We start from the raw sequence: 27,716 nt of genomic DNA, 5'->3' as shown, positions 1-27,716 counted from the left end.
AGGATTGTGTGTTTGAGCCTCATATTGGGCAAGACTCCTGCATTGCAGGGGGCTGGTCTAGATGACCCTCGTGGTCCCTTTGAACTCTACAATCCTATGATATACTGAGCTTCCACTTAGGGATCCAGTATCTGCAGACGGGATTTACTCGTTCATCAGATAACACACCCTGTCTCCTACTGCCATCTTCTGTACAAGAGAGGGATCTTACCGAACAACCTTGCACATGATTTTTAAGCAGGGCTGGTGGTATTTCAAAGGTCAGTGCTCATGATCTCACCAACTGACAGAGAGGAAAACGAAAACCTTGCTAAGGCAGTTGCTAAAAATGATTTCACTATCCAGTGAAAGTCCTTATGATCCTGGAAGCACATCACTGGATTCTAGAAAACCACAAGTAGCTCTTTTTAATGAATTACAGCTAACCATATCTGTGCCATGCTGAAGTGCGTATCTGCAAATAATGCTTTAGCACCACAGTTTCGTTTCAAAGCTTTTTATTAAACTGTCACCCAAGCAGCCTAATTTTCATCCCCCTTTCGCCTCTAATTTCTGAGGCTCTTTAAATTAAGTTTTGATTTACAGAATTTGCAGCCCCCCGAGCTACAACAACAGCAAATCAGCAGTACATCAAAACAAACTGCTCAACTTCCACAGAACTCTTTAATTCCACTTACACAGAGTGGGAATTGCTCCTTTAACACAAAGGTGGGGAGAGAGATTCACAACAGGACCAACTACCAATTACCGGTTCACAATTGATAGGACTCCTTCACCATGTAATTCTGTGTTTAAAAAAAAAAAAATTAAAGTTGGGGGAGCCAAATTCTGTTTATTTATTTACTTAACCTATCAGAACTCTTATTAAGGCTATTCTGGTTTACTTCTTTATTAAAATACTCCGGAAGCCCTTTTTTTCTTTGTTTTCCATAAGCGCCCATCAGAATTTAGCATTTTCGAAAATGAAAACATTTCCACTGGTGTTTTGAGTTGTAATGTTGATGCAGTGATGGGTAAGGAGGGCCACCTCTCCCTTCTGCGCCTTGAAAATCACGTCAGGATCGTGTCGTCAATCTGCTCAATGGAGTCGGCCTGGCTAGCGAGCTTCTTCAGGGATCGACGGCAGCTCTCGTTCAGCAGTTCCAGACTGGCGGCATCAAGGATCTTGGAGACAGACTGCAGGAAATAATTGTTATTAGAGGAAAGGGTGTGTGGTGTGGGAGGTGGCCACGAAGCCTGCTTCTGTGGCTCATCATGGCGCCAGCTAATGCTCATTGGGACTGGCAGGGGGGAAAGCAACGAGATCAGCAATAGGTGGAGCTAGAGCCATGGATGGGCACAGCCACCCTCTGACTGGTTGTAAGAAGAAGGTAGGCGGGTGGGGGACTGGCTAAGGGCAGGTGGGGATTGGTGGGGCAGTGCCCTGTTTGCCCAAATGGACCACAATTAGCACTATTAAAGCTAAGGCTAAGTGAAAACCCTCTTCCTCCTGTTCTGCGTCCAATTTACAAGTGGCAAACGAAAGCAGCGGTTAGGAATCTGGGGAGGCAGCAAACATTTCTGAACAGGCAGCAGCAGAACTTTCCATTCTATCCCTGTATACCTGAAGGAGCGTCTCCACCCCCATCGTTCAGCCCAGACACTGAGGTCCAGCTCCGAGGGCCTTCTGGTGGTTCCCTCCCTGCGAGAAGTGAGGTTACAGGGAACCAGGCAGAGGGCCTTCTTGGTAGTGGCACCTGCCCTGTGGAACGCCCTCCCATCAGATGTCAAGGAAAGGCCGTATTTACTAGAGTCTAATGTGCCATCAAATCTAATACACCCCTCGATTTTCAGAAGCTTGAATACACAAACGTAAATGTGCCGTCGAATCTAACGCGCACCTTAATTTTCGTGGCGCAATTTAGCCAAAAAAGGTGAGCATTTGATTTGAGTAAATACGGTAAATAACTATACAACTTTTAGAAGGCAACTGAAAGCTGCCCTGCGTAGGGAAGTTTTTAATGTCTGGTGTCTTACAGTGGTTTAATTTGTTGGAAGCTGCCCAGAGTGACTGGGGCAACCCGCTCAGATGGGCAGCATAGAAATTATAAATAATTATCATCCCTAAACAACGTGACACCGCGATGCGGCGTCATTCTGAGGGGGTAGCTGGAGGTGGGGGAATGGAGGTCCACAGTTCCGTATCAAGGGAGTGAGCAGAGAGGACAGAGGTCACACACTACAAAGGACTTGGCTGGCGTTACCACCAGCACAGAACCGGGAGTGGGAGATTTTTACAACTTAGGAAGAAGATGCTTCTGCCAATTAGTAGAGAGCGTGAGGAAGGGAGGGGAGAGGGGGAAGAGAAACTGACTTCCTCCTCCAAGATGGGCCAATACCTGAAGCACTTCCTCGCCCTCTCGCATCTTCAGGAGGTTGACGATGGCCTGGTCGCTGTAGGCCCTGACGCTGGTGTTCTTGTCTTTTGTATTGTCCAGAAGCGCTTTGAGGATGGGCTTCATGGTCTGGGGATCCAAGGGAGGGAGGGGGCTTTTGTTGGCCCACCACAGCATCTTCTCTGCCACTAACTTGATGTCGCTGGATGGATTCTGAAGACACTGCAAGGGAAAACACACACACACAAACTTCAGTTCCGAACAAGAAGCTAATTTTTACTAACAAAACAATTCAACACAAACACCTACAGGTTGTCCTTAGAAAGAATAATGATATTTACAAGTTACAATTCAGAATTAAAAGCAGTGAAAACACATTACAGTCGCAGGACACCCGCCGTCAGAAAACAGTCAGTGGTGGCAACAGGCCTGTCAGAAGAAAAAAGCGTTTGTGTGCCCGCAAAAGGAAAACGAAAAAGGGGCCAGCCTAGCCTCCAGTGGAAGGGAGTTCCCAAGTCTGGGAGCAGCCACTGAGAAGGCCTCTCTCCTAGGCAATAGCTAGGGGATAATACAAATGACTTCATTGTATCCTGATACAATTTCCTTCTTCTGACACACTCGGCACCTCTTGGCCCTCACCCAGGACTCCCAACTCCCCATCCTGGCCCCAAGCAAGCTCATACATCACCCCGCTAAATCTCACAATGAAGAAGGTTCCTGGAACCTGCTGGTATCGCTCAAGCCTCTTGCTCTAGGGCAGGACAATCTAACTTTTTATACCAAGTGGGCTGCAAGAGTAGTTCAACATGGAACCTGGGGGCTGCGCACTGCCTTGTTCTGCCAGGCTTGGGGCGGGGAGCGAGGTCAAAATTTGACACCCCCCTCAACCCTCAATGCTGCCTTCCCAAAGCTGGATTAAGCACTGTGCCAGGCTTTTGGAAGGAGGCATGAGGCTCTGGCAGGGTCCTAGAGGGGCCCCCCCACATTTCCCCAAAGCTGGGGTGTCAAATTTTGCTGCGGTCCGCCATAAAAAAGGCGTCAAGGGCTACATGTGGCCCTCAGGCCGTGCATCGGACCACTCTGCTCTAGGGCTTACGTGCAGGCTCTTTGTACACAGCAAGGAAGGAGCCAGCAAAGGACAGGCCACAGTCCTGTGCTCATCCAAACCACATCTGGCTGGTTCCTGGAAAGCAGATCTCTGATTACCAGCAAAGTCCATACATTCAGAAAGGGGCTCACCTTAATGAAGAGGTTGGAGAGTTTGGCGGGCAGATTTCCCCCATTGGCTTCTATGTGGTACTTCATCAGGAAACCCATCCCTCTGATGCCACTGATCGCAATTGGGATCTGGAGAAGAAGCAGCAGGAAAGTGACATTTGGAACTCCTTGCCACTGGACCTCACAACCTCGAGGCGGTACTCGTTTTGTCTTTCAGACCAGGGCCTCCCGGATTTAAGGCCTAACACCCGACAGCCATGCTGGAAGGAGACGCTTACCCGGTCCGCAGTAGTATTGCTAAAGATCATTTCATGGACGCTGTTGCTGTATTTGGGGGCGCACACTCTGCCGGGGGCCACGCTGACAGCCACGGAAAGCGCCAGGCTGCGCCCGTGCCGCACCATCCAGTCAATGCCAGAGACGTCCGCTGCAGGAGTGAAGGAAGAGAGTTTCTGAGCCTGGCTTCCTCTCCCCCGCAAATCTGGATGGCACCTGTATTTTCAGGATGCTAATCATTTTAAAACAATGGTTCCTAAACTGGGTGGTACTGCCCCCTGGGATTACTGAAGGGGGCACAAAGAGGCAAGGGGGGGTCACAGGAGGTGTAAATGGCTATCCGACTTTGAATAGCTGTTAGGACCACGATACCTCAAGGACCGCCTCTTTCCATATGAACCTACCTGGACCCTGAGATCATCTTCTAAGGCCCTCCTTCGTGTGCCTCCTCCTCGAGAGGTCTGAAGGGTGGCAACACAAGAACGGGGCCTTCTCTGCAGTGGCTCCCCGTCTGTGGAATGCTCTCCCCAGGGAAGTTTGCCTGGCGCCTTCATTATACACCTTTAGGCGCCAGGCAAAAATGTTCCTTTTTAACCAGGCCTTTGGTTGATCTGATTTACATCCTATGCCCTTTTAAAATGTGGTTTGGGGGTGGGGGCTATTGGGTTGTTTTTGTTTTTATTAGGTATTTTGTGGTCTTATATCTTGATTTTACTCTGTCAAATGCCCTGAGACCCCCTGGTATAGAGCAGTATATAAACTCAATCAATCAGTGATCAAGTTTGTCAATTTTGTTAAGTTAATTAAATAGTCTTAATTGCATACTGAATAAATGTGCAATTAATTGTTACTCTTTTGAATTTTATTGTGTTATTATCTTCCTTAGTGGGTTGGGGAAACTGCTATTTAAACCAAGGCTTTTTTTGGAGGGTAGGGGGCACTGGGAATGTGTTTGTGCAACCGAGGGGGCAATGGCCTGAAAAAGCTTTCCCAGTGTAAATTTAAAATCCGTAACTTAAGAACTGAACCAGGGCACTCCAACCAACTCAACCCCTAGCATGCCACCCAGTCTGAGGTCTGGGGCACTCCATTACATACACAATGACAACAATCATAATAATTTTTACAGCCTCCTAGTGGACAAAGAAAGGGACGCGGGTGGCGCTGTGGGTAAAACCTCAGCGCCTAGGACTTGCCGATCGTATGGTCGGCAGTTCGAATCCCCGCGGCAGGGTGAGCTCCCATCGTTCGGTCCCAGCTCCTGCCCACCTAGCAGTTCAAAAGCACTCTTAAGTGCAAGTAGATAAATAGGTACCGCTTTATAGCGGGAAGGTAAACGGCGTTTCTGTGTGCTGCGCTGGTGCTGGCTCGCCAGATGCAGCTTCGTCACGCTGGCCACGTGACCCGGAAGTGTCTCCGGACAGCGCTGGCCCCCGGCCTCTTAAGCGAGATGGGCGCGCAACCCCAGAGTCGGTCACGACTGGCCCGTACGGGCAGGGGTACCTTTACCTTTACCTTAGTGGACAGAGAAGACATTACTGTTTCCCCACCCAGGTCTGGACCACTCTATGGTGACAAGCTGAGAGGACACCTTTTCTGCTCCTGGGAATCATTCTGCACCCCCTGCCAAAGCATACCTAGCAGGTGATTCTGGAGAACGCTGCCAAGTTCTTCTTCCGACAGAAACGCACACAGCTCTGCCAGGCAGCCAGCGGAGGCCATACGGGTGGCATCCTAAAAGGAAATATTTCAAGTAACATTGAGGCTTTCCAGCAAAACAGAGGTTCTAGCAGGAACACACTTGGGTTTCTCTAGGTTCTGTTCCTATACACTTAATGCCTGGCAAAAGAATAGCATGAGGTCGCCCTCGTACCAGATGCCCCCTCCCTTTGAGAGCTCTTTCGCAGTCACTCTCATGTTAATCACTCGATTTTAAGGGGTGAGTTCATTTTGCGAAAGAAATGAAAAAAATGAATCGAGTGAGGCCCAGGGGGGGAAACAGGGAAGAGAGGACTTGTTGAAAGTCCTGGGAAACAAACTCATCTTGTATTAAGGTGGAGGTAAAGAAGATTGAGAGAAGACTCTCCAACCTTCCTGTCCTGTGCAGGTCTGATGCTGGACTGGTACCCTTCGGGCTGCTGTTCTCACTTCTGCCTTCCCACCCTTGGGGGATGAGACATCTTTCCTCCCTCCCCCTACAGAGATAGAAGAATAAGCAGGGCTCTTTGCACCCCCCCACCTTAGTTAGATGAAAATAGCCTAGTTCTATCAACCAAGTATTTCCTTTAATAAATGTCCTCGTTTTCCTAAATGCAAAGTCTCCACGTGATCACATTCAGGGTGTATAAAAGGTGCTGCTCTAAGTGGAGATTCATTGCTAAGCTCGACTTCAGTCAAGACCAAATCCTATCAAGTGCTGTATATGTGGCCCTGAGCTCCTTGGAAGAACGGGAGGAGAAAAAGGTGGTAATATTTTTTTTGAACAAGCACACACAAAGCTGCCAAGAGGCCCTTGGCCCATCTGTGACTACAACCAGCTGTGGCTCTCCAAAGCTGGAGGCAGCGTCCCTTTAGGCCGTCACTGAGCTATGAGCCTTCTCACAATATAGGGCAGATCAGCTTCCGCAAAAATCAATCTACCGTATACTGGAGTATAAGCCAACTTTTTCAGCACGTTTTTAATGCTGCAAAAGCCCTCCTCGGCTTATACTCGAGTGAGGGTCCTTTCAGGCTGCTCCTTCCTCCTCCGCCGCCTTTGCCACCACCACCAGGTTTGTGGTGTGGTGAACTGGCTTATACTCGAGTCAATAAGTTTTCCCAGTTTTTTGTACTAAAATTAGGTGCCTCGGCTTATATTCGGGTTGGCTTATACTCTAGTATATAGGGTAATTAAAAATACCTCGTCGTGTCCCAGCATGCCCAGGAGCACCGTGGTGATGTTCTTCCTAACAGCAGCATCAACTTTAGCACCAGCGCTCTGAGTGACGAACCGCAAGGCCTGCAGCATCGTGTCCCTGGAAAGCAGCAAGAAACGTTAGGTCCGCCAGCCGGTCAGGGACAATCACTTCCTTCAAGTCAAGCCTAAGCCTTGGAGATCCTGCCTGGGAGAAGTCCCTCGTCACAGGATACCCCTCCTGCCCCGAGCCAAGAGACAGGAAGCAACCACTCCGCGTGGCTTTTGGACCCCCGACACTTCAGCCCCCCAGAATCTCGCTTGCCTGATGCCAGAATCTTCGCTGGTTCGGATGCCGTTCAGCAGCTCGGTGAACAGTGGGTCGACTTTGGCATGCATGGCAATCAGCTTCCCCAGGGCATCGGCGGCCTTCAGGCGGACAATGCGGTTGGGGTCTTGCAGCGCCTTCGTGAAGGTGGTTTGCAGCTGGGGCAAGAACGGCTTCAGAGCAATGCCCACCTGTAACGTGTTGGAGAAAGCACATCAGCAGAGCCGGCGGCAAAAAAGCGTGACTGCCGCTTCCAAAAAAACATGGCAGCCCATCAATTTTCTGGTTTCTGATTCAAAGCCAACGCAAAAGAACGAAGCACAAAGAAGAGCCTTGTGGACTATTTTAAACATAGTGGGCTCTTCCTGGAATTTCTGAGCGCACCCACGGGATTGCTTTAAAGGGCAAGTTCCAAGGCTCAGACTCGTCGTGGCCCTGAAATTAAGAGTCTCATGCTCTCCCAACTGAGCCAGCCCAGCAAAAAGGGAGAACAGATACTTTCTTCTAGTCGCCTTTGGCAAGTAAGCATCTCTTAGAGGTGACTAGGCCAGGAAATGTGATTTAAAAAAATTAAATGTCTCTTTTTTATGTATATGCTTTTTATTAGCTTACTATTACAACACAAACACACACAATGAACAGACTTTTAAAAAAACAGATACAAAACAAATAATAAACGTATATCCATATTTCAATTCTTATTCTTATTCTTCCTCAACATGGGTCTAATGTCATATTTGGTAAACTGTTTCTTTCTCATTTCCTTTTTCCAACTTTTCTCTATATTTTATACTTTTACACCCTATTTTGTTTTGCAAAAATCACCCAAAGCAATTTGAGTAAAGGTCTCTCTTTCAGGCTACAAATCATTAACATGGGGGTCTGTTGTGGGACAGCAATCTTGTGATTTCTGTTGGCTTGTTTGCCAGGCTGATCTTACTGGGACTGCTCCTCAAGGTTTTGGCACTAGAGGTCTACTGTGAGTAGGAAAGCTGGAGGAAAGAAGCACGCAGCTTCTAAGCAGGGCTCCCAACCTTCAATGCAGAGGATCTCATTCTTATAATACCGTTCTCAAAAAGTTTCTCAGCGCACAGCGACCGCCCAAAGCGTTTGCTACTTACCTTCGCCAGCAGAAGGCTTAGTGTCTCAAGAAGAGCCACCTTGACGTTCCAGCTGAACCGGTCTCCCAAGATACGGATGAGTGGCCCCGTAATGCTCACGACAGAGGGCTTCAGGGCTTCGGCTGAGGTCAGTTTGATCACAAGCCCCAGCGCCTTGGCCGCCTCCTCCTTCTGCTCCGAGCTGCCCGTCAGGACTCCCTCCCGAAGCACAGGAAGGATGGACGTCACGCCCTGTGTAAAAGGGGGGAGGGGATAAGACAAGTGGGGAAATAAATGAAGAGGGAAGTCGTAAGAGTTTTGTGCATTTTGTGTTTTATATTGTGATTTTATGTTGTAACTGTCCTGAGACCCACAGGTATAGGGCGATATACAAATAATAATAATATCATCATCAAACCTTTTATTGGCATCACATACAAACATCCAAAACAAATCAATACGGAATTCCCCAGTGGCACAAAACATTTGCTAAAAGAAAGGAGGCAGAGCAGTCTATCGTCACATCTATAGGTCTCCAGGGAGATCAGACGTCTGCAGTGTATTTTGATGACAAAAAACCAAATAGAGATATTTAGCCACTAACTCGGTGAGCTCCTGATCATTCCCCAGTAATAGAAAATGTATGACCTCCAACTCTGGTTTCCATTTGGGGATACAGAGTTGATCTAGAAATTGCTGACGGAGATCAGCATATAGTTTACAATTAAGAACCATATGTGTAAGGGTTTCCACCAGGTGGTCTTCACATGGGCAAGTTCTTTCTCCTTCCACCCTGCCTGAGAACCTTCCCCAAAGGAGGTTTGATGGATTTGAATTAAACCTGGCCAGCGAAAATGCCCTTCTTTCTTGAGGGTTAAGCAGAAATTCAAGGTAATTGTGGTTAGTTTCATGTGCCCAAGAAAGTTGAAAATAAAGAGGGGAAATAAATAATAATAATAATAATAATAATAATAATAATAATAATCCCTTTATGCTCTGCTCAGCTAGTGGGGGAGAGCAAGCAGAGAAAGGGAGACATCGGCCTGCTCCTAAGGGGGCCATATTCACTTCTCTCTGTTTGCTTTGCCTTCTCTTGACCAGAGAGGGGTTTTCTTTTGAATTTCCAGTGGTGTCCCTCATCCAGGTGTGTGGACTGGAATCTTCCCCAGGCCTCACCCCTCAATGACCCTGCTTTGCAGCCTCAAGTGTTTTTTGCCTGGCTGGAAAGTGCCCCTGAATTCTGACCATGTCTCTTTCTTGCCTGGATGGAGGACAGAGAGGGGCATGTGAGTGTGTGGTAAGACCAGCTTCCTGAGCAATGGTACAATCTGCACCCATTTCTCTGCCCACTTTTGCCTCTGGCTCCACCCACCCATCCCTGGGCATGCAGCCCTTGGGTTGAAAGATGTCTCCCATCCCTGCTCTAGTCAGCCAACTAATCATCCTGCTTGCCTTTTCAAGGAAGTCCCTTGACGAGAGGTTTTCAACCTTTTTTGATTCCACGGCTCCCTTAACCAACTCCATTCTTTCTGCAGCACCTGTGTGGGGCTCAGGATCCCAGTTCTGTCACCCCTTGCCTGCAGAGCTGGCAGCCTCTCACCCTTTTTTGAACACCCTCCCTTGTGGAGTGTTCACTCAGCCTCTTCTCCCTTCTCCTTGGGAGTCCTCCGGGCAGCTGCTGCAGCCGTCCCTGAGCTGCCTGCCCCTGCCCCAAAGAGAGGTGCCTCCTCACAACTCCCCACAGGGGTCTGGGAAGCACCCCCTGACGGTCACCTGCGGAGCTTGTAGCCAGGGCCGCTGCAACACACAACTGTGCAAGTGTTTGGGAGGCAGAGACGCGAGAGGGCATCAGAGGAAGGGAAGGAAGGAAAGAGGGACACGGACCAGTGTTGCCTGTGGCACCCCTGACCATCATTCAAGGTGTACCCCAGGGTGCCACAGCACACTGGTTGAAAACCACTGCCCTTGACCACCACCACCACCCCAATTCTCTCCCTCTCACGGCCAGAAGAAGGAAAAAAACACCTAGGCTGGCAGTCCTGCCTTGCACTCTTCTCGAGAGATTTTTGCAGTCTTAACAATAATAAAAACAGAAAAATGAAGAATGGTTAAAAACCCAAAACAGAGCAGGGATCACCGTAACATTTCAGGGTCCCACCAGAGCTCAGAGCTCTTACCTTTTTCACAATGCAGAACCCAGGGACGTGGTCGCCACCAGCATCATTGCCGACCATACGGATATCCCTGTGCAGATCCTCTATGAGAGCCAGCTGGTTGCCAGCATCTAATTTCTGGGGGAAGAAGCAGAGATAGGACTAAGATTAGCAGATACAGTGGTGCCCCGCAAGACGAATGCCTCGCAAGACGGAAAACTCGCTAGACGAAAGAGTTTTCTGTTTTGGAGGTGCTTCGCAAAACAAATTTCCTATGGGCTTCCTTCGCAAGACGACAATGTCTTGCGAGTTCCTGCTGGGTTTTTTTCCTCCCCCCCCCCTTTTCTAAGCTGCTAAGCCGCTTATCAGCTGATCCGATCAGCAGATAAGCCGCTAAAAGCCGCTAATAGCGCTAATCCGCTAATCCGTCAATGGGCTTGCTTCGCAAGACAAAAAAACCGCTAGACGAAGAGAATCACAGAATGGATTCTTTTCGTCTTGCGAGGCACCACTGTACAGTGGTACCTCGGGTTACAGACGCTTCAGGTTACAGACTCCGCTAACCCAGAAATAGTACCTCGGGTTAAGAACTTTGCTTCAGGATGAGAAGAGAAATCGCGTGGCGGCAGTGGGAGGCCCCATTAGCTAAAGTGGTGCTTCAGATTAAGAACAGTTTCAGGTTAAGAACGGACCTCCGGAACAAATTAAGTTCTTAACCCGAGGTACCACTGTACAGCCCTAAACAACAACAAAAAGTGCCCACCTAGTCCAGCATTCTGTTCTCATAGCAGCTAACCAGATGCCCCAATTGGAAGCTCACAAGGAAGACCTGGTATTTCAGGGGTGTACTGGTTCCAGCGTAAGAACGTAAGAAGAGCCTTGCTGCTGGATCAGGCCAATGGTCCATCTAGCTCAGCATCCTGTTCTCACTGTGGCCAACCAGATGCCTGTGGGAAACCCAAAAGCAGGACACCCCCCACCTGCAGTTTCCAGCAACTGGTCTTCAGAAGCACTGCTGCCTTCAATTGTGGAGGCAAAGCATATCCATCACAGCTAGCAGCCAACAGCAGAGGTAGAACAGGCACTAAGATCTGCTGGGGATGTCCTGCTTGTTTTTCCAACTTTTGCTTCTGCTGGGCGGGTGATGGTGTGAGACAGGGCCTTCCTGGTGGTGGCTCCCTTCCCTGCATCCCCGATTACAGAACTTCCTCCCCGACAACATTCAGATGTTGCCCACACCCTCAAGAGGGTGCCAGGTGCAAACCTTTCCCCTTGGGAATGCAATCAACTTTCTTGTTGATACTGCTGCTTTGTGTAATAGCATTACAGTGGTACCTCGGGTTACATATGCTTCAGGTTACAGACGCTTCAGGTTACAGACTCCGCTAACCCAGAAATAGTACCTTGCGTTAAGAACTTTGCTTCAGGATGAGAACAGAAATCGTGCAGCGGTGGCGGGAGGCCCCATTAGCTAAAGTGGTGCTTCAGGTTAAGAACAGTTTCAGGTTAAGAACCGACCTCCAGAACGTATTAAGTACGTAACCAGAGGTACCACTGTACAACACTGTTGCCTTAAACACAACACGGTAAAAATCCACCAACTGATTGATCGGAGATCACCTCTTCCGAGCGTCTAACCAAACTCTATCTAATCAATTCAATTTTAATTTATCTAATTCAATTTTAATGACCCTGAACCAATCACAGCATCACCATCCTCTCAGAAGCAACTGGCTCCTACCTTGGTGATGGCATTGAGAGCATCCCAGCTTTCGTTCAGAACCACGGTGTTTGTGTCGTTGAAGAGCCGGATCAGGCCCGAGACCAGGCTCCGCAGGTGGGCCGTGTAGTCGGCCTTCGTCTTGGAGCAGTAGATGTTGAGGATGACAGCGGCTGCCTGCCTCATCCCCACCTCGGGGCTGCGTGTCGCCTCCAGCAGGTCCTCGATTATAATCCTCTGCCCGGCCTCGTCCTCCACCGACAGGATGACCACCTGGCAGTTTGACATCTCCTGGGAAAGTAGCAACGGGTGTCCTGTTGGTTTTTGGCCGCAACTTTATCCTGGGAACGAGTCCTTCCCAAGATGGCGTGCCGGAGAACCAGTCACCTTGCTGTCCAAAGCCTAAAGGAAATAGACCTCTTTTCCCCATTTAGTGAGCCCTCTTAAAGGTGGGATTTAGTCACACAGTTCAATGGACATATGAAGACCAAAAGGCAGTGGCAGTGGAGCGACATGTTTAGGGTTGGATTACTACAATTTGCTTTCTGTGGGGCTGCAGCTGCTGCAGAATACGGTGGCTATGTTGCTTGTGGGGCCAGACTACTGCTGGGACATAACTGCTTGCTTTGACTCGCTGCCAATCTACAACTGGGCCAAGTTCAAGGTGCTAGCACTAAAAATATAAGGACTGGTTACTTGAGAGACCACCTGAGTCTTATATACCCTATGGGAGAAACTCCAACAGACCATGTCCCAAAGATCTCAGAAGCCTCCTCTGGAGTAACTTGGAGCAGGACTTTTAGTGCGTCCATCCTTGTTCTGTTCCTGGCAAGACACGACAGGCATCCACTACCTGCACTTTCCAGAAACTGGAGACATTTTTGTTCCGACAGGTTTTCCCAGCTGAATGAATGGGTCTTTGCCACAAGTGTCCCCTTGTTGGGTTTTAGCCTTATTTTAAATGTACTGGTTGTTTTGGTGTCTTGATGGTTTCTAACCATCTTATATGTAAATCACCTTGAGACAGCGGTTTAGAAAGCAATTGATAAATTCAATGGTAATGGTAATGATGTCACCAAAATGATACAAATCCTCTATCGCTGGCAATGACCAACTGGCAGCTCAACGACTGGCAGTCTTCTCTGTCCCTCCCCAGCTTCTCTGTTCCTGTGCCACCTTCTACTTGCAACATCACTGCCAACATCCTTCACCAACCCAGTGCACTACTGCTGCTTTGGACTAGAATTTGTCGGAACTCCGTTCGACCGAGCTGATAAGGCTTTTCTTCGGAATCACCTCCCAGTGTGTTTAACAACCTCGAGCCTTTGATGAGGCTCCAAGGCACGTCCTCCCAGCACAGGGAAGGATGAGACAGTATGAGCTACATTTTAAAGAGTTTTATTTCTAAACTACGCAGAACAGAAAAGACATCCTCTCTCTATGAAAGCAGAGAGCAACTGAACAAAGGAACAAAGGAAACAGGAAACCACTAACATCACATCCCGTCTCCTTTCCTGTGAGACTCCAATAGTATGGAATCCCAGGAATGTAAACAGAGTCCTGTGACTCCACACAGCTGCTCAGTGAGAAACAGAAACTAACATAATTCCTATCAGTGCCAGACTCTAGCTGAGGATCCAGCATGGAGTAGTGGTTAGACTAGGACCTGGGAGAGACCAAGGGATCAAATCCCCACTCGGCCACAGAGCTTGCTGGGTGTGACTTGGACAAGTAACCGCCTCTTGGCCTAACCTACCTCACAGGGTTGTTGTGGGGATTAAAGGAGGAGGTGTGAACCATGTACGCCACCTTGAGCACATTGGAGAAAATGAATAGATTCAGCTCATCTTTCTCTCCAAAAACATTCTTACCTGCTGCTCTTCGTTAGTCCCAAGCTTCCCCTTTAGCGCCGACATCATGGCAGGCAAGATCACGCCAAGGTGCCGGGTGAGAGCGTCGCCAGCTACAGATGAGAGGAAGGCCAGGACTCTGGTGTTTACAGGAGGAGAAATAAGCTAAGGGAAACAAGAAATTAGAAATAAGAAGAATATTTTAAACTACTGACCTGTAATAGGGGTGGGGTACCCTGCAGCCCTCCAGCCCGGACATTGACTCCAGACACTGTTCTGTGACCCCAAATTCCCAAGGATGCTTTTGCACATCAACCAAGCAATAGGCTTGCTCTTGAGTGTGCATACTCAGAAGCATGGTGCCATATTGGGTAGAGTGTTGGCATACAGCGTGCGAGACCCAGATTAAAATTCCTGCTTGGCCCGCAACAACAGCGGCAAGAGTATTGTTAGCCCAGAAATGGAAGCAAGAAGAGATTCCGATGAAAGAAGAATGGCAAACAAAATTAATGGACTATGCAGAATTAGATAAAATGACAGGAAGGATTCGAAACCTGCCAGACCAGAGATTTACAGATTGGAAGAAATATACGAACTAATTGAAGAGCAACTGTAACCAACAAATTATGCTGGTAGGACTACAGGAAGCTGTGTAAGGAGAAATGTATGAAGCATTGCAAATTAGAGAAAGAACAGTGATATTAGTTATAAGCTAAACGTAATTGAAAAAGTGGGAAATGTGTATTTAGTGATTAGATTGGAAAATTTTCAGATGAGATTGATGGAAGTCAAAAGAATTGTATAAGATGTTAAAACATGTCTGATTACTGTTGAAAATGATATGTTGAAAATTAATATAAATATATATAAAAAATTCCCGCTTGGCCACAACCTCGCTGAATGCTGCAAGAAGAGCCTTGCTGGATCAGACCAATGGCCTGTCTAGTCTAGCAACCTGTTTCCCATACAGGAAGCAGACAAGCAGGACCTGAGCCCGTTAGCATTTCCCCAGCCATGTTCCCCAGCATACTGCCTCCGATTCTGGGGACAGCAACGCTGCCATCACAACTGGCAGTCGCTGGCAGCTTTATCCTCTGTGAGCGAAGTCTAGTTCCCTTTCAAAGCTGTCCAAGTTGGTGGTCATCCCTACCTCTTGTGCATCAGTACATAGAGGCCTTGGGCCAGCTGCTGACTAACCTACATTACGGGATGGGTGTCAGGATAAAACTGGGAGAGGAGAATCGTGCACTCCACCTTCAGCTCCTCTTAAGAAAAGTGGGAAATACATAAACAGCCAAATCCTGGCCCTCTGGAGCAGGCATAGGCAAACTCGGCCCTCCAGATGTTTTGGGACTACAACTCCCATCATCCCTAACAGGACCAGTGGTCAGGGATGATGGGAGTTGTAGTCCCAAAACATCTGGAGGGCCGAGTTTGCCTATGCCTGCTCTGGAGGGTCCACCTGCACCTGGGTAGGATTTTGTTTCCTACCTGAGGGCCATATTCCCTCCTCAGGGCCAGATGTCAGCAGTAGGAGGGGCCAGAGGCCAAAGTGGGCAGGGCAACAAGACACACATATTTCCTTTGAATAGCAGACTACTTTCTACACACCCTTCTCTCTCTGTCGCCCATCCAGGCAGTGTCAGAGTTCAAGGGCACAGTCCTGCCAGGCAAAAACACTCAAGGAGGGTGTAAATTTAGGGCTGGTGAGGGGTGTGGACGGAGGAGAGTTCCAAGAGCCAGTCAGACATTCCTCATTCCTGATGGAAACATGTGTTTTCGAAAACCTTGAGATTTTCATGTAAGTGTTTGAAAAGTCTTAAGGTATTTTTGGTTATAGAATCAAAGAGTTGGAACAGACCCTGAGGTTCATCTAGTGCAGGCTTCCTCAACCTCAGCCCTCCAGGTGTTTTGAGACTACAATTCCCATCATCCCTGACCACTGGACCTGCTAGCTAGGGATCATGGGAGTTGTAGGCCAAAAAAGATCTGGAGGGCCGAGGTTGAGGAAGCCTGATCTAGTGCAACCTCCTGCAATGAAGAATAGGCAGCTGTTCCATTCGGGGATCAAACTTGCAATGCTGGAATTATCAGCACCACGCTCTATCCAACTGAGTTTGCAACTGCTTATCAAGGAACTGAGCTGAGAGGGACTCACTTTCAAAGGTTACATAAAGGGTGGGGCAGGGGGGAGTGTTCACACACATACCTTTGGCACCAAGTAAGGCAGCACCACTCGGCTCTTCACAGCCATCACTTGCTTAAGGCCATCCAGAGCAAACTCCGACGTCTCTTCACATTCCTATGAGGAAGAAAAGGAAAGAAGCCATTGTATGTACAGCCATTACAGCCACTGCAAGCATTATTGTAAGCATTACTTATCCAGGAAGCTAAAGCTAAAGGGACCCCTGGCCATTAGGTCCAGTCGTGACCGACTCTGGGGTTGCGACACTCATCTCACTTTATTGGCTGAGGGAGCTGGCGTATAGCTTCCAGGTCATGTGGCCAGCATGACTAAGCCGCTTCTGGCGAACCAGAGCAGCACTCGGAAACGCCGTTTACCTTCCCGCCGGAGTGGTACCTATTTATCTACTTGCATTTGACGTGCTTTCGAACTGCTAGGTTGGCAGGAGCAGGGACCGAGCAACGGGAGGTCACCCCGTCATGGGGATTCGAACCGCCGACCTTCCGATCGGCAAGCCCTGGGCTCTGTGGTTTAACCCACAGCACCACCCGCGTCCCTTTGTCCAGGAAGCTAAAAGCACTTTAAACATGAAATCGGATTTCATCAGCTCCATGGTCTGGCCACTGCAGGGGGAGGCCTGCCCCATCCTCTCCACCTGCCAGATCCATCTCCTACAGCAAAGACCTAAGATGTCAAGAATGGTGTTGCTGGAGCAGATGGAGTCCCATTGAAGCCAATGGTAGGAGAATCTGTACTTCTGCTAACTCCCAGCAGCCCCCCAGCCAATGGCCACCAAAGATGGGAATTGTAGCATATGGACACTCACAGGTTCCCCAGCCCTGTAATTCATCTTCCAGCACCCAAATACCCCTGGAAGTCCCCAAAGCCATGATGCCGGTCCTCAGCACCTGACATTCAGAGATTTGCTGTCTCTATACACAGAGGTTCCCAAATAGCTTTTATCAATCAGTCCACCTTCCAAGTTATTTTTGGGGTGTTCTCTGCAGCACCTCAAAATAAGGAGAGCTACTGCTGCATATCTTTCCTAATTCAACAGGACACAGAGAGAAAGAACTTCTGATGCGCTCACCAGCTGCTTCAGCAAGAAGGGCAGGATGTCTTCCAGAGCCTGGTACCCGACGGTAGAGTGCAGCTGTTCGAAGGTCTTTGCGGCTGCTTCCCGGACCTCCTCCAAAGGGTCGCACAGAGCTTTCCTCACTGTTGGGACCAGAGACTCTGAGAAGCACAGCACCTGGAAAGGGGGCAGATGAAGACCGCTGCTGGGTGGATTTCCATGGCGGGTACAAGGGGAAAGGCGCAGTCAAGTTATCATTTCTTAGTACAGAAAGTATTGATCTGATGTATAGAGATCTTTCCTATTCTGATTAGTTCAGGAGGGTTCTGGAAGGTTTCTTTCCATGTGGGAAAAGGTGCAATCGACTCCTAGGAAACCTATGCAAAGTTGTGTTTTCTGTGAAGTTCCATTGTACATAACAGAAAGAGGTAAAAAGGTAAAGGACCCCTGGACGGTTAAGTTCAGTCAAAGACAACTATGGGGTTGTGGTGCTCATCTCGCTTTCAGGCCAAGGGAGCCGGCGTTTGTCCACAGACAGCTTTCCAGGTCATGTGGCCAGCATGACTAAACCGAATCTGGCGTAACAGAACACTGCGATGGAAACCAGAGCACACGGAAATGCCATTATCCTTCCCATCGTGGCGGTACCTATTTATCTACTTGCACTGGTGTGCTTTCAAACTGCTGGGTTGGCAGAAGATGGGACAGTGCAACAGGAACTCACCCTGTTGCGGGGATTCGAACTGCCAACCTTCTGATCGGCAAGCCCAAGAGGCTCAGTGGTTTAGACCACAGCGCCACACATGCACACAGTTGCCTTGAAACTGAAGCACCTGGTGTTTTCAGGGTTCCTTAGCTTTGAAACCTACAGAACAGCTTCTTCTCAGTGTTCTTCCCGCACCTTCTCCAGAAGGACCCTAGGAACTCATCCTCAGTGATTGGTTTGCCTCCTTTCGCTCTGATCGGCTCCAATCGGCACAAAGGGAGAGAAGATTTCTCTGGGGCTACAAAGCTCTCCTTTCATGCCGACTGACGCTGGAGACAGGGACCCTGCTGCAGAAATAGTCGAGGGTCTTTGGCCCACCCCCATAACCCCAGAGTACTACACTATTGGAATTGATACATTTCCTGACTCCTTCAATAATTATTATCTGCCAAAATGGGGAGAAAAGGCTCTATGAGAGAATGGATAACTAAAGTTTTGAACATGGTAAACTTAGTAATATGGTTGATAAACAGAGAAGGAAGATAACAACGTCCTTGTGGAAAAATGGAATCTTTTCATAATTTACTAGAGCAGTTGTTGCTTGGCACTCTGAATTTGATTAAATATGTTAAATCTGCTTCGTGTCTGATTTTGGTTTCGGATATTTAGTATCTTCTGGCATTCCTTAAGTTAACTGCATCCTCCTTTTTTATTTTGGTTTCTATGTAAAGCATAATAATAATGACGACTAAATTAAATAACTAAAGCAGCCCAGACCACCAGGTTCCAAGTTACTGCTGCTGTGAATAAGAACTTACAGCATCCCTGCTGGTGGACTTCATGATCTCACTCAGGCCAATGCAGACTCCTTGCCTCTTGTCGCTCTTCTCCGACCTCAGACCTTCCTCCAAAATGGGGATGATTTCTGGAAGAATCTTCTCTCCCAGCTTCCGGACAAGGTCCCCCAACGTGCGTGCTGCGATCTGCCGATATAGAGTTTTAGGTGTGTCAAAACAGAGCCACTCACAAGGTTTGAAAAGAAGCAAAAACAACTGCACTTGGAAGGGCTGGCTGTCCCCACTCTGATTCACTGTGAATGTCCCATTATGCTTTTCCAAATATTATTATTATTATTATTACATTTCTATCCCACCCTTCCTCCCGAAGGAGCCCAGGGCAGTAAACACATGTGATAAAACAATTATTCTTACAAGAGAGAGATGAAAGAAGGAGTGGGGGGAATTGAAACAATTAAAGCATCTGCTAAACGATTCCAATACAGATGCAGGCTTTGAAAAATCTCTACCTAAAAAGTTGTGTTGGGGAAGGAAGGTCTTCAGTGAGTGCCGAAAAGGCAACAAGAGAGACCCCTGTATAATATTTAACAAGAAGGGCTTCCAAAGGCGGTGTCACCACAACAAAGGCAAGACTCCTATGTTGCATGAAGCAGACCACCTGATAGGTTGGTACCTGCTATCGACTGAGTAGCAACAAATCGCTGCCTCATGGAACTCACATTCCAAGTTTTAAGGATGAGGAGAACGGTGGAGGAAAAGGTAGAGAGGAAAAGAGGGAACAACCCCTCCGGGAAGGGGGGGGGGGAGGGAATTTGAATTTGATTATTTCGGTCACAGACCAGTTCCAGCCCACATACAATATCAAGGAAGTCATAAAACACGATAGGGATACATTTGAATTTGAATTTGCAATTAGGTATAAGAGGGACAATACAGATATAGTAATAGTTAAAAAATATATATAAATTAAAACTTAGTCATTAACATGTAACCTGAAATTATCATTTAAAACCTTAATCATTATGATAGCACAGCTTGTTCCCTAAGTTTTATGCCAATCGCACAGAATCTGGCTACCCTTAATGTGATCTCAGGATCCTTGTCCTCTACCAGGGATTTTAGACATTGAAGTTCAGATTGATTTGGAGATTTTGAGAGAGAGAAGATATCCGTTTTACACGTGCATAAAGCCTACGCATTATGAGGGGCTGAGGTCTCCCTTTATCCCACATGCCTAACGTGCTCCCAGAAATCCAACAGACTCTGTGTCCCACTAGAATACATAGCAGAGCATCTACAAATTCAACCTATCTGGCACTGATCCCCACAGTCCCATTGTAGCGTAGGAGCCAACTACTAGGGGGCCGGGCCCCCACAAAGTTGATGGACATTCCTATTCAAATGGTGTATGTGTGTGTGTGTGTGCGCGCGCGCACTGCATCATGTGGTCGATTATGGGGGGCAGGGCTTACCTGGTCCCCCACAATATTTTATTCAAGCTGGCACCCCTGCGTTGCAGAACCATAAAGCGAAACTCTGTTAACACCTGAAAAGTGGCAGAGTCAAGTTGGTTGGCCCAAAGACTTAACTGTTCTCTTGTCCGCACAGGTGCTGGCCAAGAATCCCAGGAGGAGGCCGAAGAGCGTTGGCAGAATCTCGCGGAGCGTGCGAGGCGTGTTGGAGACGACAATTTTCCAAACGTGCAAGGATGCCTGTCGGACGGCCAGCTGCGTATCCGAGCGGCCCATGTACAGCCCCGCCAGCACCCGGTTCCTCCTCTCCACTCCGAGCGCGTTAATGATTGCCTGGAAAAATAAAAATAATGTGTTATTATTATTATTATTTTTTAAAAAAAGAGGTGCGGCCAAGAAAACAAGTTTCAGTTTGCATCCAGCGTTAGACACACTGAGAGTAGGCCCACTGAAACTGTATGCGTTCTTTGTATGCACACAGTTTAACAATGAAACTCACTGCTGCAGGAAGCAGTGATGGCTACTTATTTGGATGGCTTAAAAAGAGGATTGGGCAACTTCCGGAGGCGGCGCAAAACGGTAATGGCGGTCCCCTTTGCGCTGTGAAGGGGAGCTCCGCAGAAACGGGTCGTCCGCTGCGGCGAAGCGGAGACCCACACCGGAAAACCACAGGTAGAGTGAGCCTGTGGCCGTGGGACTCGGCGGGTACCAGAAGCGCCCCCCGAAACGAAGAAGGAACCCCGTAAGGGGCTCCAGAACGTGGAAGGGCTGGCGCGGTACTGTGAGTCGATCGCTCTTTCTGCGGAAGTGAAGCCGCGCAGCTGCTGCCGATGAGCGCCGACCTTTCTTCTTGGAACATTGGATTTAAAACTACAAACCCGTGAGTAAGGGAACTTAAGAATTTCGGGACTAAAGTTATTAAATTTGGTGAAAGCGGGAGACGTAACCAGGAAGTCCGCCTCCCGGCCGTGCTTAAAGAATTAAAGTAAAGACTGTGACAAGCTGGAATCGTTCTAAAGTGGTTTCGGAAGTTTGGATTGTTGTGCAACAACTGAATTTGCTTTTAAGAGACTAAGAGAGACAATTTCGATCTATTTTCATGCGTTTTGGACTTGACTTTCCCTCTTCTTTGTGGATTTAGCAAAGGCGGAAAAGCCCAAAGTTGCGGGCTGCCACGTCAAAAAAAAGAACTGTCAAATTGCTGAAACTCTTTAACTATTGAAAGCGTTACATTGGAGCGTTATAGTTTGGATACAAATGGGGAAACTATTTCTCGCACTTTTTTAGAGACTTTGTTTCAACGTTGGTAAAGCTCTGCATGTCAAAAGTGAGTTGAAGGATCCTTTCAATGTGTTTTAAGCTGCTGGGATTTTAATGGCGGAACAACTTTATTCTTTCTTCTGAGGTATCACTACACTCCCCCTAGAGGAGTTTGGATTTACAACTATTTGGGACTTGCCTTTTGTTTTAATTTTCTGCTGCCTTGTTGTTTATTCTCTGGAATTGTCTTTCCCATGGGACTTTACATAGCCTGACCTTGGCACGTAGGCAGGTTTGGAATGAGTGGTACGGGGAAAACAAGATTGGCTAAAACGAAAGCTAAACAACTGGTACAAACAACTTTGACTTCTCAGCCACGCAGATCATCTGTCCCAGCTGTCTTAGAGATACAGGAAGGAGAAACTGAGCAGACAGCATTAGAGGATATGGCTACAGGAGGATCTGCAGCACTTCCAGAACAAATTTTGGGACAACTGGAAAAACTAAATAAAAAAGCAGATGAACACTCAGCTAAAATTGACCAAGCTACAGCCAGTATTAGTAAATTGACCGAACAAGTCACTCAGCATACACAAACAATTGGGAATCTTCAGGAAGTAACTGCAGAAAATCGCAAATTGGCTGAGGAAGCCAATCAAAAAGCCGCAGAAGCCAATCGAAAGGCCGAAGCAATACAGGTGGAGGTAAAACCCTTACACAAACAGATAACTGAACAGCAGGCCTACCTGTCTATGATTGAACTGAGAAATAGGGAAAATAACCTCAGATTGAGAGCTATTCCAGAACTTGAACAGGGGGACTTAATTGGCTATTTGACATCAGAATTTTCAAAGTTCTGGGCTATTGAAGAAGATAAGGAATTTAAAATTGTAAGTGCTTTCAGATTGGGAAGAGTGCTGAGGAAAGACAGATCCAGAGATTGTTTGATTATTTTGAGATCTAAACAAGAGAGAGACAAAATACTAAGCCTTCACTTTGGAAAATCGCTTGTTATTCAAGGCATCAGAGCAGAAATTTATAAAGACATGCCGAAGCAACTTTTGGACCTTAGATTTACATACACAGACTTAACAAGGTTATTGAAAGGCAACTCAATTCCCTTCAGGTGGGAATTTCCTCAAGGACTATCCTTTAACTTCAAAGGAAAGAAAGTCAAAATCAAAACAGCAGAAGACCAACAAAAGTTTGTGAACGACCACGGAGAGGACCTTCAGAAAGGGATTGCAGGACCTGAGGCTTGGCCGCCACCACATCCCACACCTATACCCTCGGGTCCAGAAGACCAAAAGGAGGAGACGCCACCACAAGACTAACAGATTGATCCAGGATGTCTCTGCAGCTTCTCAGCTGGAATATTAATGGTGGGAATTCCCCGGAAAAAAGGAGAAGAATATTTCACATATTGAAGAAAGAACAATTGGACATTATTTGCTTGCAGGAAACTCATGTGACTAGGCTCCACAGAAAGGTGTTAATCAATAAAAGATTAGGCCAAGAATTTATTTCATCGGACAGAGTCAAAAAAAGAGGAGTAGTGATCTATGCAAAGGAGAGCCTGTCACCAAAGTTTTTATTGAAAGATGAGCAAGGAAGAATTATCGCAATTGAGATCCAGACTCAAGGAGAAAAAATTTTGATACTAGGAATATATGCACCGAATGAGGGGAAATCAGAATTTTACAAGAAGCTGCATGAGACGATGCTGGACTATCTGGATTATAGTAACATCATTATGATGGGAGATATGAATGGGGTGGTCTCTACAAACATGGACAAGTCACAAAATCAAAACTTGACAAAAGATGGCAGACTACCTAAAACCTTTTTTGAACTAACAGACAACATGGATTTGATTGATATTTGGAGAACAAAGAACCCCCTAGGTAAAGAAGGAACATTCTTTTCTGAAGCCCATCTGACATGGACAAATGGACAAGGATCGACCAAATATGGACAACTAGAGGACTGGCACCTAAGATTAGAAAAGTGGAAATCTGCCCAAAAACTTGCTCCGACCATAATGCTGTGAAAATGGAAATGAGATTAATTCCAATCGGTTCCTTCAGATGGAAAATGAATGACACCTTGCTAAGAGATCAGGATATTGTGAGGAAGGCCCAAAAGACTTTAAAAGATTATTTTGAAATAAATTTGAATACTACAGTGGAAAAAAGAGTAATCTGGGACGCGAGTAAAGCCGTTATGAGGGGGTTCCTGATACAACAGAATACGATAAAGAAAAGACTTTGGAATGAGAAAAAGGACAAGATCTTGGAGAAGATAAGAGATGGTGAGAAAAAATTAAGATCAAAACCAAAATCACAGGAGATCCTGAGAGAAATTAAATTTCACCAAGCACAATATGCCAAACTGATAAACCAAGAAGTTGAGTGGAAAATTAAATTAATGAAACAAAGATCATTTGAATCAGCAAATAAATGTGGGAAACTGCTAGCATGGCAGTTGAAAAAGAGACAAAAACTGAACACGGTTACAAACTTAGAGGTTGAAGGGAGAAACATCCAGAACCCCGAGGAAATTAGAAAATGCTTCCAGAGATACTTTAAACAACTTTACACGCAAGGGCCGCAAAAAGAGACTGAGATAGATCGATTTTTAAAAATTAATGGACTACCAAAATTATCCCAGAAAAAAAAAAAACAATTCTGAATTATAAAATAACACAACAAGAAATTGAAGGTGCCATTCAGAATATGCAATTAGGTAAATCTCCAGGGCCTGATGGACTTACCTCCAAGTACTACAAGACACTGAAAGACTTTTTGATACAACCATTGATGGAGGTTTGTAATCAGATTATGGAGGGGAAGAAGGCACCGGAATCGTGGAAAGAAGCATTCATCACATTGATTCCTAAATTGGAAACTGAAAAGACTCAACTTAAGAACTACCGTCCCATCTCACTCCTAAATGTGGATTATAAAATTTTTGCAGATATTTTGGCAGGTAGATTTAAAAAAGTGTTGAATGAAGTAATTCATAAAGATCAGGCAGGCTTTCTCCCAGGCAGACACTTATTTGACAATACTAGGAACATTATTGACATTCTGGAGCTTCTGCAAACAAACATTAATACTAAAGCAGTGTTAATTTTTATAGATGCGGAGAAGGCCTTTGACAATATATCTTGGAAGTTTATGAAGAAAAATCTCGAGGGGATGGGAGTAGGACAGGGGTTCGAAAATGGGATAGAGGCAATCTATTCAGAACAAAAAGCTAAATTGATTGTTAACAATGTGGTGACAGAAGAGTTCAAAATTGAAAAAGGAACATGACAAGGTTGCCCTATATCCCCTTTGTTATTTATTTCAGTCCTGGAGGTGCTTTTGAATATGATTAGGGAGGACCGGTTGGTGGAAGGAATACAGGTCGGAGTGAAACAGTATAAACTTAAAGCTTTTGCAGATGACTTGGTTTTAACACTACAGGAGCCAGAATCTAGTACGAAAAGAGTTTTAGAACTGATTCATGAGTTTGGTCGGGTGGCGGGATTTAAACTGAACAAGCAAAAAACCAAGGTTTTGGAGAAAAATTTGACACCTTTGGAATCAGAGTTAAACGTGGTTTAAAAAGTGAAATACCTAGGGGTTAATCTGACTGCTAAGAATTTGAACTTATTTAAAGACAATTATGAAAAATGTTGGTCAGAAATTAAAAAGGATTTAGAAATTTGGTCAAGATTGAAACTTTCCTTGTTGGGTCGAATTGCAGCTATAAAGATGAATGTATTGCCAAAGATGTTGTTTTTGTTTCAAACCCTACAGATTGTGGACAGAGTGGAATGTTTTGGAAAGTGGCAGAAAGATATTTCTAAGTTTGTCTGGCAGGGCAAAAAGCCCAGAATAAAATTTAAAATACTAACTGATGCAAAGGAAAGAGGGGGATTTGCCCTGCCGGACTTAAGGTTATATTTTGAAGCTGCAGCTTTCTGCTGGATGAAAGATTGGTTACTTTTAGAGAACACTGATGTCCTAGATCTGGAAGGGTTCAATAATGCTTTTGGGTGGCATGCATACTTGTGGTACAACAAGGTAAAGCTTCATAAAGTGTTTAAGAACCATATTGTCAGAAAAGCAATATTTATTGTCTGGACAAAGTACAAAGACTTACTAGAAAATAAGACCCCAAGATGGTTATCACCAATGGAGGCCAAGGCCCGGAAAAGACTCAATATGGAGGCCGTTTGGCCGAAATATTGGGAAATAATAGAAAAAACTGGAGATACTTGGAAGTTGCAGAGCTTGGAGAAACTAAAGGATAAGGTGCGAGATTGGTTACATTACGCTCAAATTAAAGAGGTTTTTAATTCGGATAAAAAGATAGGATTCCAGGTGGAAAAATCGAAATTAGAAACAGAGTTGTTAGAACCAAAGACCAAGGTACTTTCAAGAATGTATAATTTGCTGCTTAAATGGAACACTCAGGATGAGACAGTTAAATCAGCCATGATAAAATGGGCTCAGGATATTGGGTACAACATTATGTTTGAAGACTGGGAAAGGTTATGGACCACCGGTATGAAATTCACGGCATGTAATGCCCTGAAAGAAAACATTATGAAAATGATATATAGGTGGTACATGACCCCAGTCAAACTTGCAAAAATATATCACCTGTCTGATAATAAATGTTGGAAATGTAGGGAGGCTGAAGGGACATTCTTTCACCTCTGGTGGTCAGGTCCTGTTTGCAGGTTTCCCCAGAAAAGGCTTCTGGCTGCCCTCTGTGAGAACAGGATGCCGCCTTGCTTGGGCCACTGCCCTGATCTAGCAGGCTGTTCTTATGACTGCAAACTGCTTCAACCATTCTTAATATTGTATTTTTAAAAAATTGTTGTAACCAGCACCCTGGGACCTCATGGTGGAGGGCAGGTAAGAAATCAAACCAGCAACAGCAACATAAGATGCATGGATTTCTATGGGTCTTCTCCTCTGAGGAGAATTTATCTGGATAAAGCCTACTGTGTTTCACACTAGCAAGAAACATACTACAGGGCCAAACTAGGGAAGGCATTCATTGGGAGATCTCAAATCATATCATTCATCTCTTCACATCCCCTACCCCCAAAGAAGGGAAAGCAATAATTTTTGGGTGGAGAGATCTACCAGTGAAGCAAAAGGCACTGGTTTTTTAACATAAGGTTGGTGGCGGCTATTTAAAAAAAAAAAGAGGGAAAAGGAAAAAAGAGGGTAGTCATATATCAAGTGTTTGAAATTCCCCAGGTGCCATGTGTGTTTTGCTACTGGTGCAGGTCCAATTGCAAGTACAGTAGTACCTTGGTTTACGAACTTAATCCATTCCAGAAGTCCGTTCTTAAACCAAAGCATTCTTAAACCAAGGCATGCTTTCCCATAGCCAGCGGGGGATTCAAATTACAAATGGAACACACACAACAGGAAGTGGAACATGTTCTGCTTCCAAGGCAAAGTTCACAAACCGAAACACCTACTTCCAAGTTTGCAGCGTTCTTAATCCAAGTTGTTCATAAACTAAGCTGTTATTAAACCAAGGTACCACTGCACGTTGAGACTTCTGGGTATCAGGGTTGGCAACCACAGTTTAAAAATCTCTGCCCTAGTCCATGGTTAATACCATTTCCATTTCCACTGTGTGTGCTTCTCCTCTTTGCATACTGGGACAAGTGAACTGTTGTAAGAGCAAGCTACAGTCAGGCAATGTAGCCGAGACAATAGAATCATAGAAATGTAGAATTGTAACGCTAGAAAGGGGTCGCCTAGCCCAACCCCCTGGCGAACAGACCTTCTGTTGTAGCAACCGTAACCTAAGTTTAAGGTGCCATTTGGCTTATACACCTGAGTTTCTAACACTGCAAATATCCACCGTCTTGCTTAGTCTGGGCTCCAGCTGTTTGCTCTCAAAGCAGCCAGAAGAGGAAAGGACAGCACTCGCCTTGTTGGACTGGGCTGTTCCAAAGTTGTCGTCCTCAGAAGCCGTCTCCGTTGTCATCTTCCCTGTGACTCCCGAAATATAGAAGAGGAGGTCTCCGAGTAGCTGAACTGAGCTGTACCTGTTTGAAAAATAAATTTTACAAAAGGGCAGGTAAGGCAAGATTAAGGGACGTGGATGGCGCTGTGGGTTAAACCACAGAGCCTAGGACTTGCCGATCAGAAGGTCAGTGGTTTGAATCCCTGTGATGGAGTGAGCTCCCGTTGCTCAGTCCCTGCTCCTGCCAATCTAGCAGTTCGAAAGCACATCAAAGTGCAAGTAGATAAATAGGTACCACTCCGGTGGGAAGGTAAATGGCG

General features: G+C 46.4%; 1 protein-coding gene across 1 annotated transcript in view; it reads right to left on the bottom strand.

Annotated features, from left to right (window-relative positions):
- Positions 1 to 480: 480 nt before the first annotated feature.
- The window catches only part of GCN1 (GCN1 activator of EIF2AK4), a 71,179-nt gene continuing 43,943 nt past the window's right edge, over positions 481 to 27,716 (bottom strand). The window contains exons 43-58 of the mRNA XM_081175322.1: positions 27,361 to 27,478; positions 20,266 to 20,481; positions 18,698 to 18,862; positions 17,189 to 17,350; positions 16,123 to 16,215; positions 13,935 to 14,078; positions 12,085 to 12,354; positions 10,368 to 10,481; positions 8,212 to 8,442; positions 7,088 to 7,281; positions 6,769 to 6,883; positions 5,507 to 5,603; positions 3,872 to 4,020; positions 3,615 to 3,722; positions 2,379 to 2,597; positions 481 to 1,176 (exon numbers count right to left, since the gene is read on the bottom strand). Of these exons, the coding sequence (XP_081031448.1) occupies positions 1,051 to 1,176; positions 2,379 to 2,597; positions 3,615 to 3,722; positions 3,872 to 4,020; positions 5,507 to 5,603; positions 6,769 to 6,883; positions 7,088 to 7,281; positions 8,212 to 8,442; positions 10,368 to 10,481; positions 12,085 to 12,354; positions 13,935 to 14,078; positions 16,123 to 16,215; positions 17,189 to 17,350; positions 18,698 to 18,862; positions 20,266 to 20,481; positions 27,361 to 27,478 (2,521 nt within the window). The 3' untranslated portion in view covers positions 481 to 1,050. The remainder of the gene's footprint in view (positions 1,177 to 2,378; positions 2,598 to 3,614; positions 3,723 to 3,871; positions 4,021 to 5,506; positions 5,604 to 6,768; positions 6,884 to 7,087; positions 7,282 to 8,211; positions 8,443 to 10,367; positions 10,482 to 12,084; positions 12,355 to 13,934; positions 14,079 to 16,122; positions 16,216 to 17,188; positions 17,351 to 18,697; positions 18,863 to 20,265; positions 20,482 to 27,360; positions 27,479 to 27,716) is intronic.

This window comes from Podarcis bocagei (assembly GCF_964188305.1).
Source record: "Podarcis bocagei genome assembly, chromosome: 16".
NCBI lineage: Eukaryota > Metazoa > Chordata > Lepidosauria > Squamata > Lacertidae > Podarcis > Podarcis bocagei.
The sequence above is the reverse complement of the archived record's forward strand: the minus strand, read 5'-3'. Positions and strand labels throughout refer to the sequence as shown.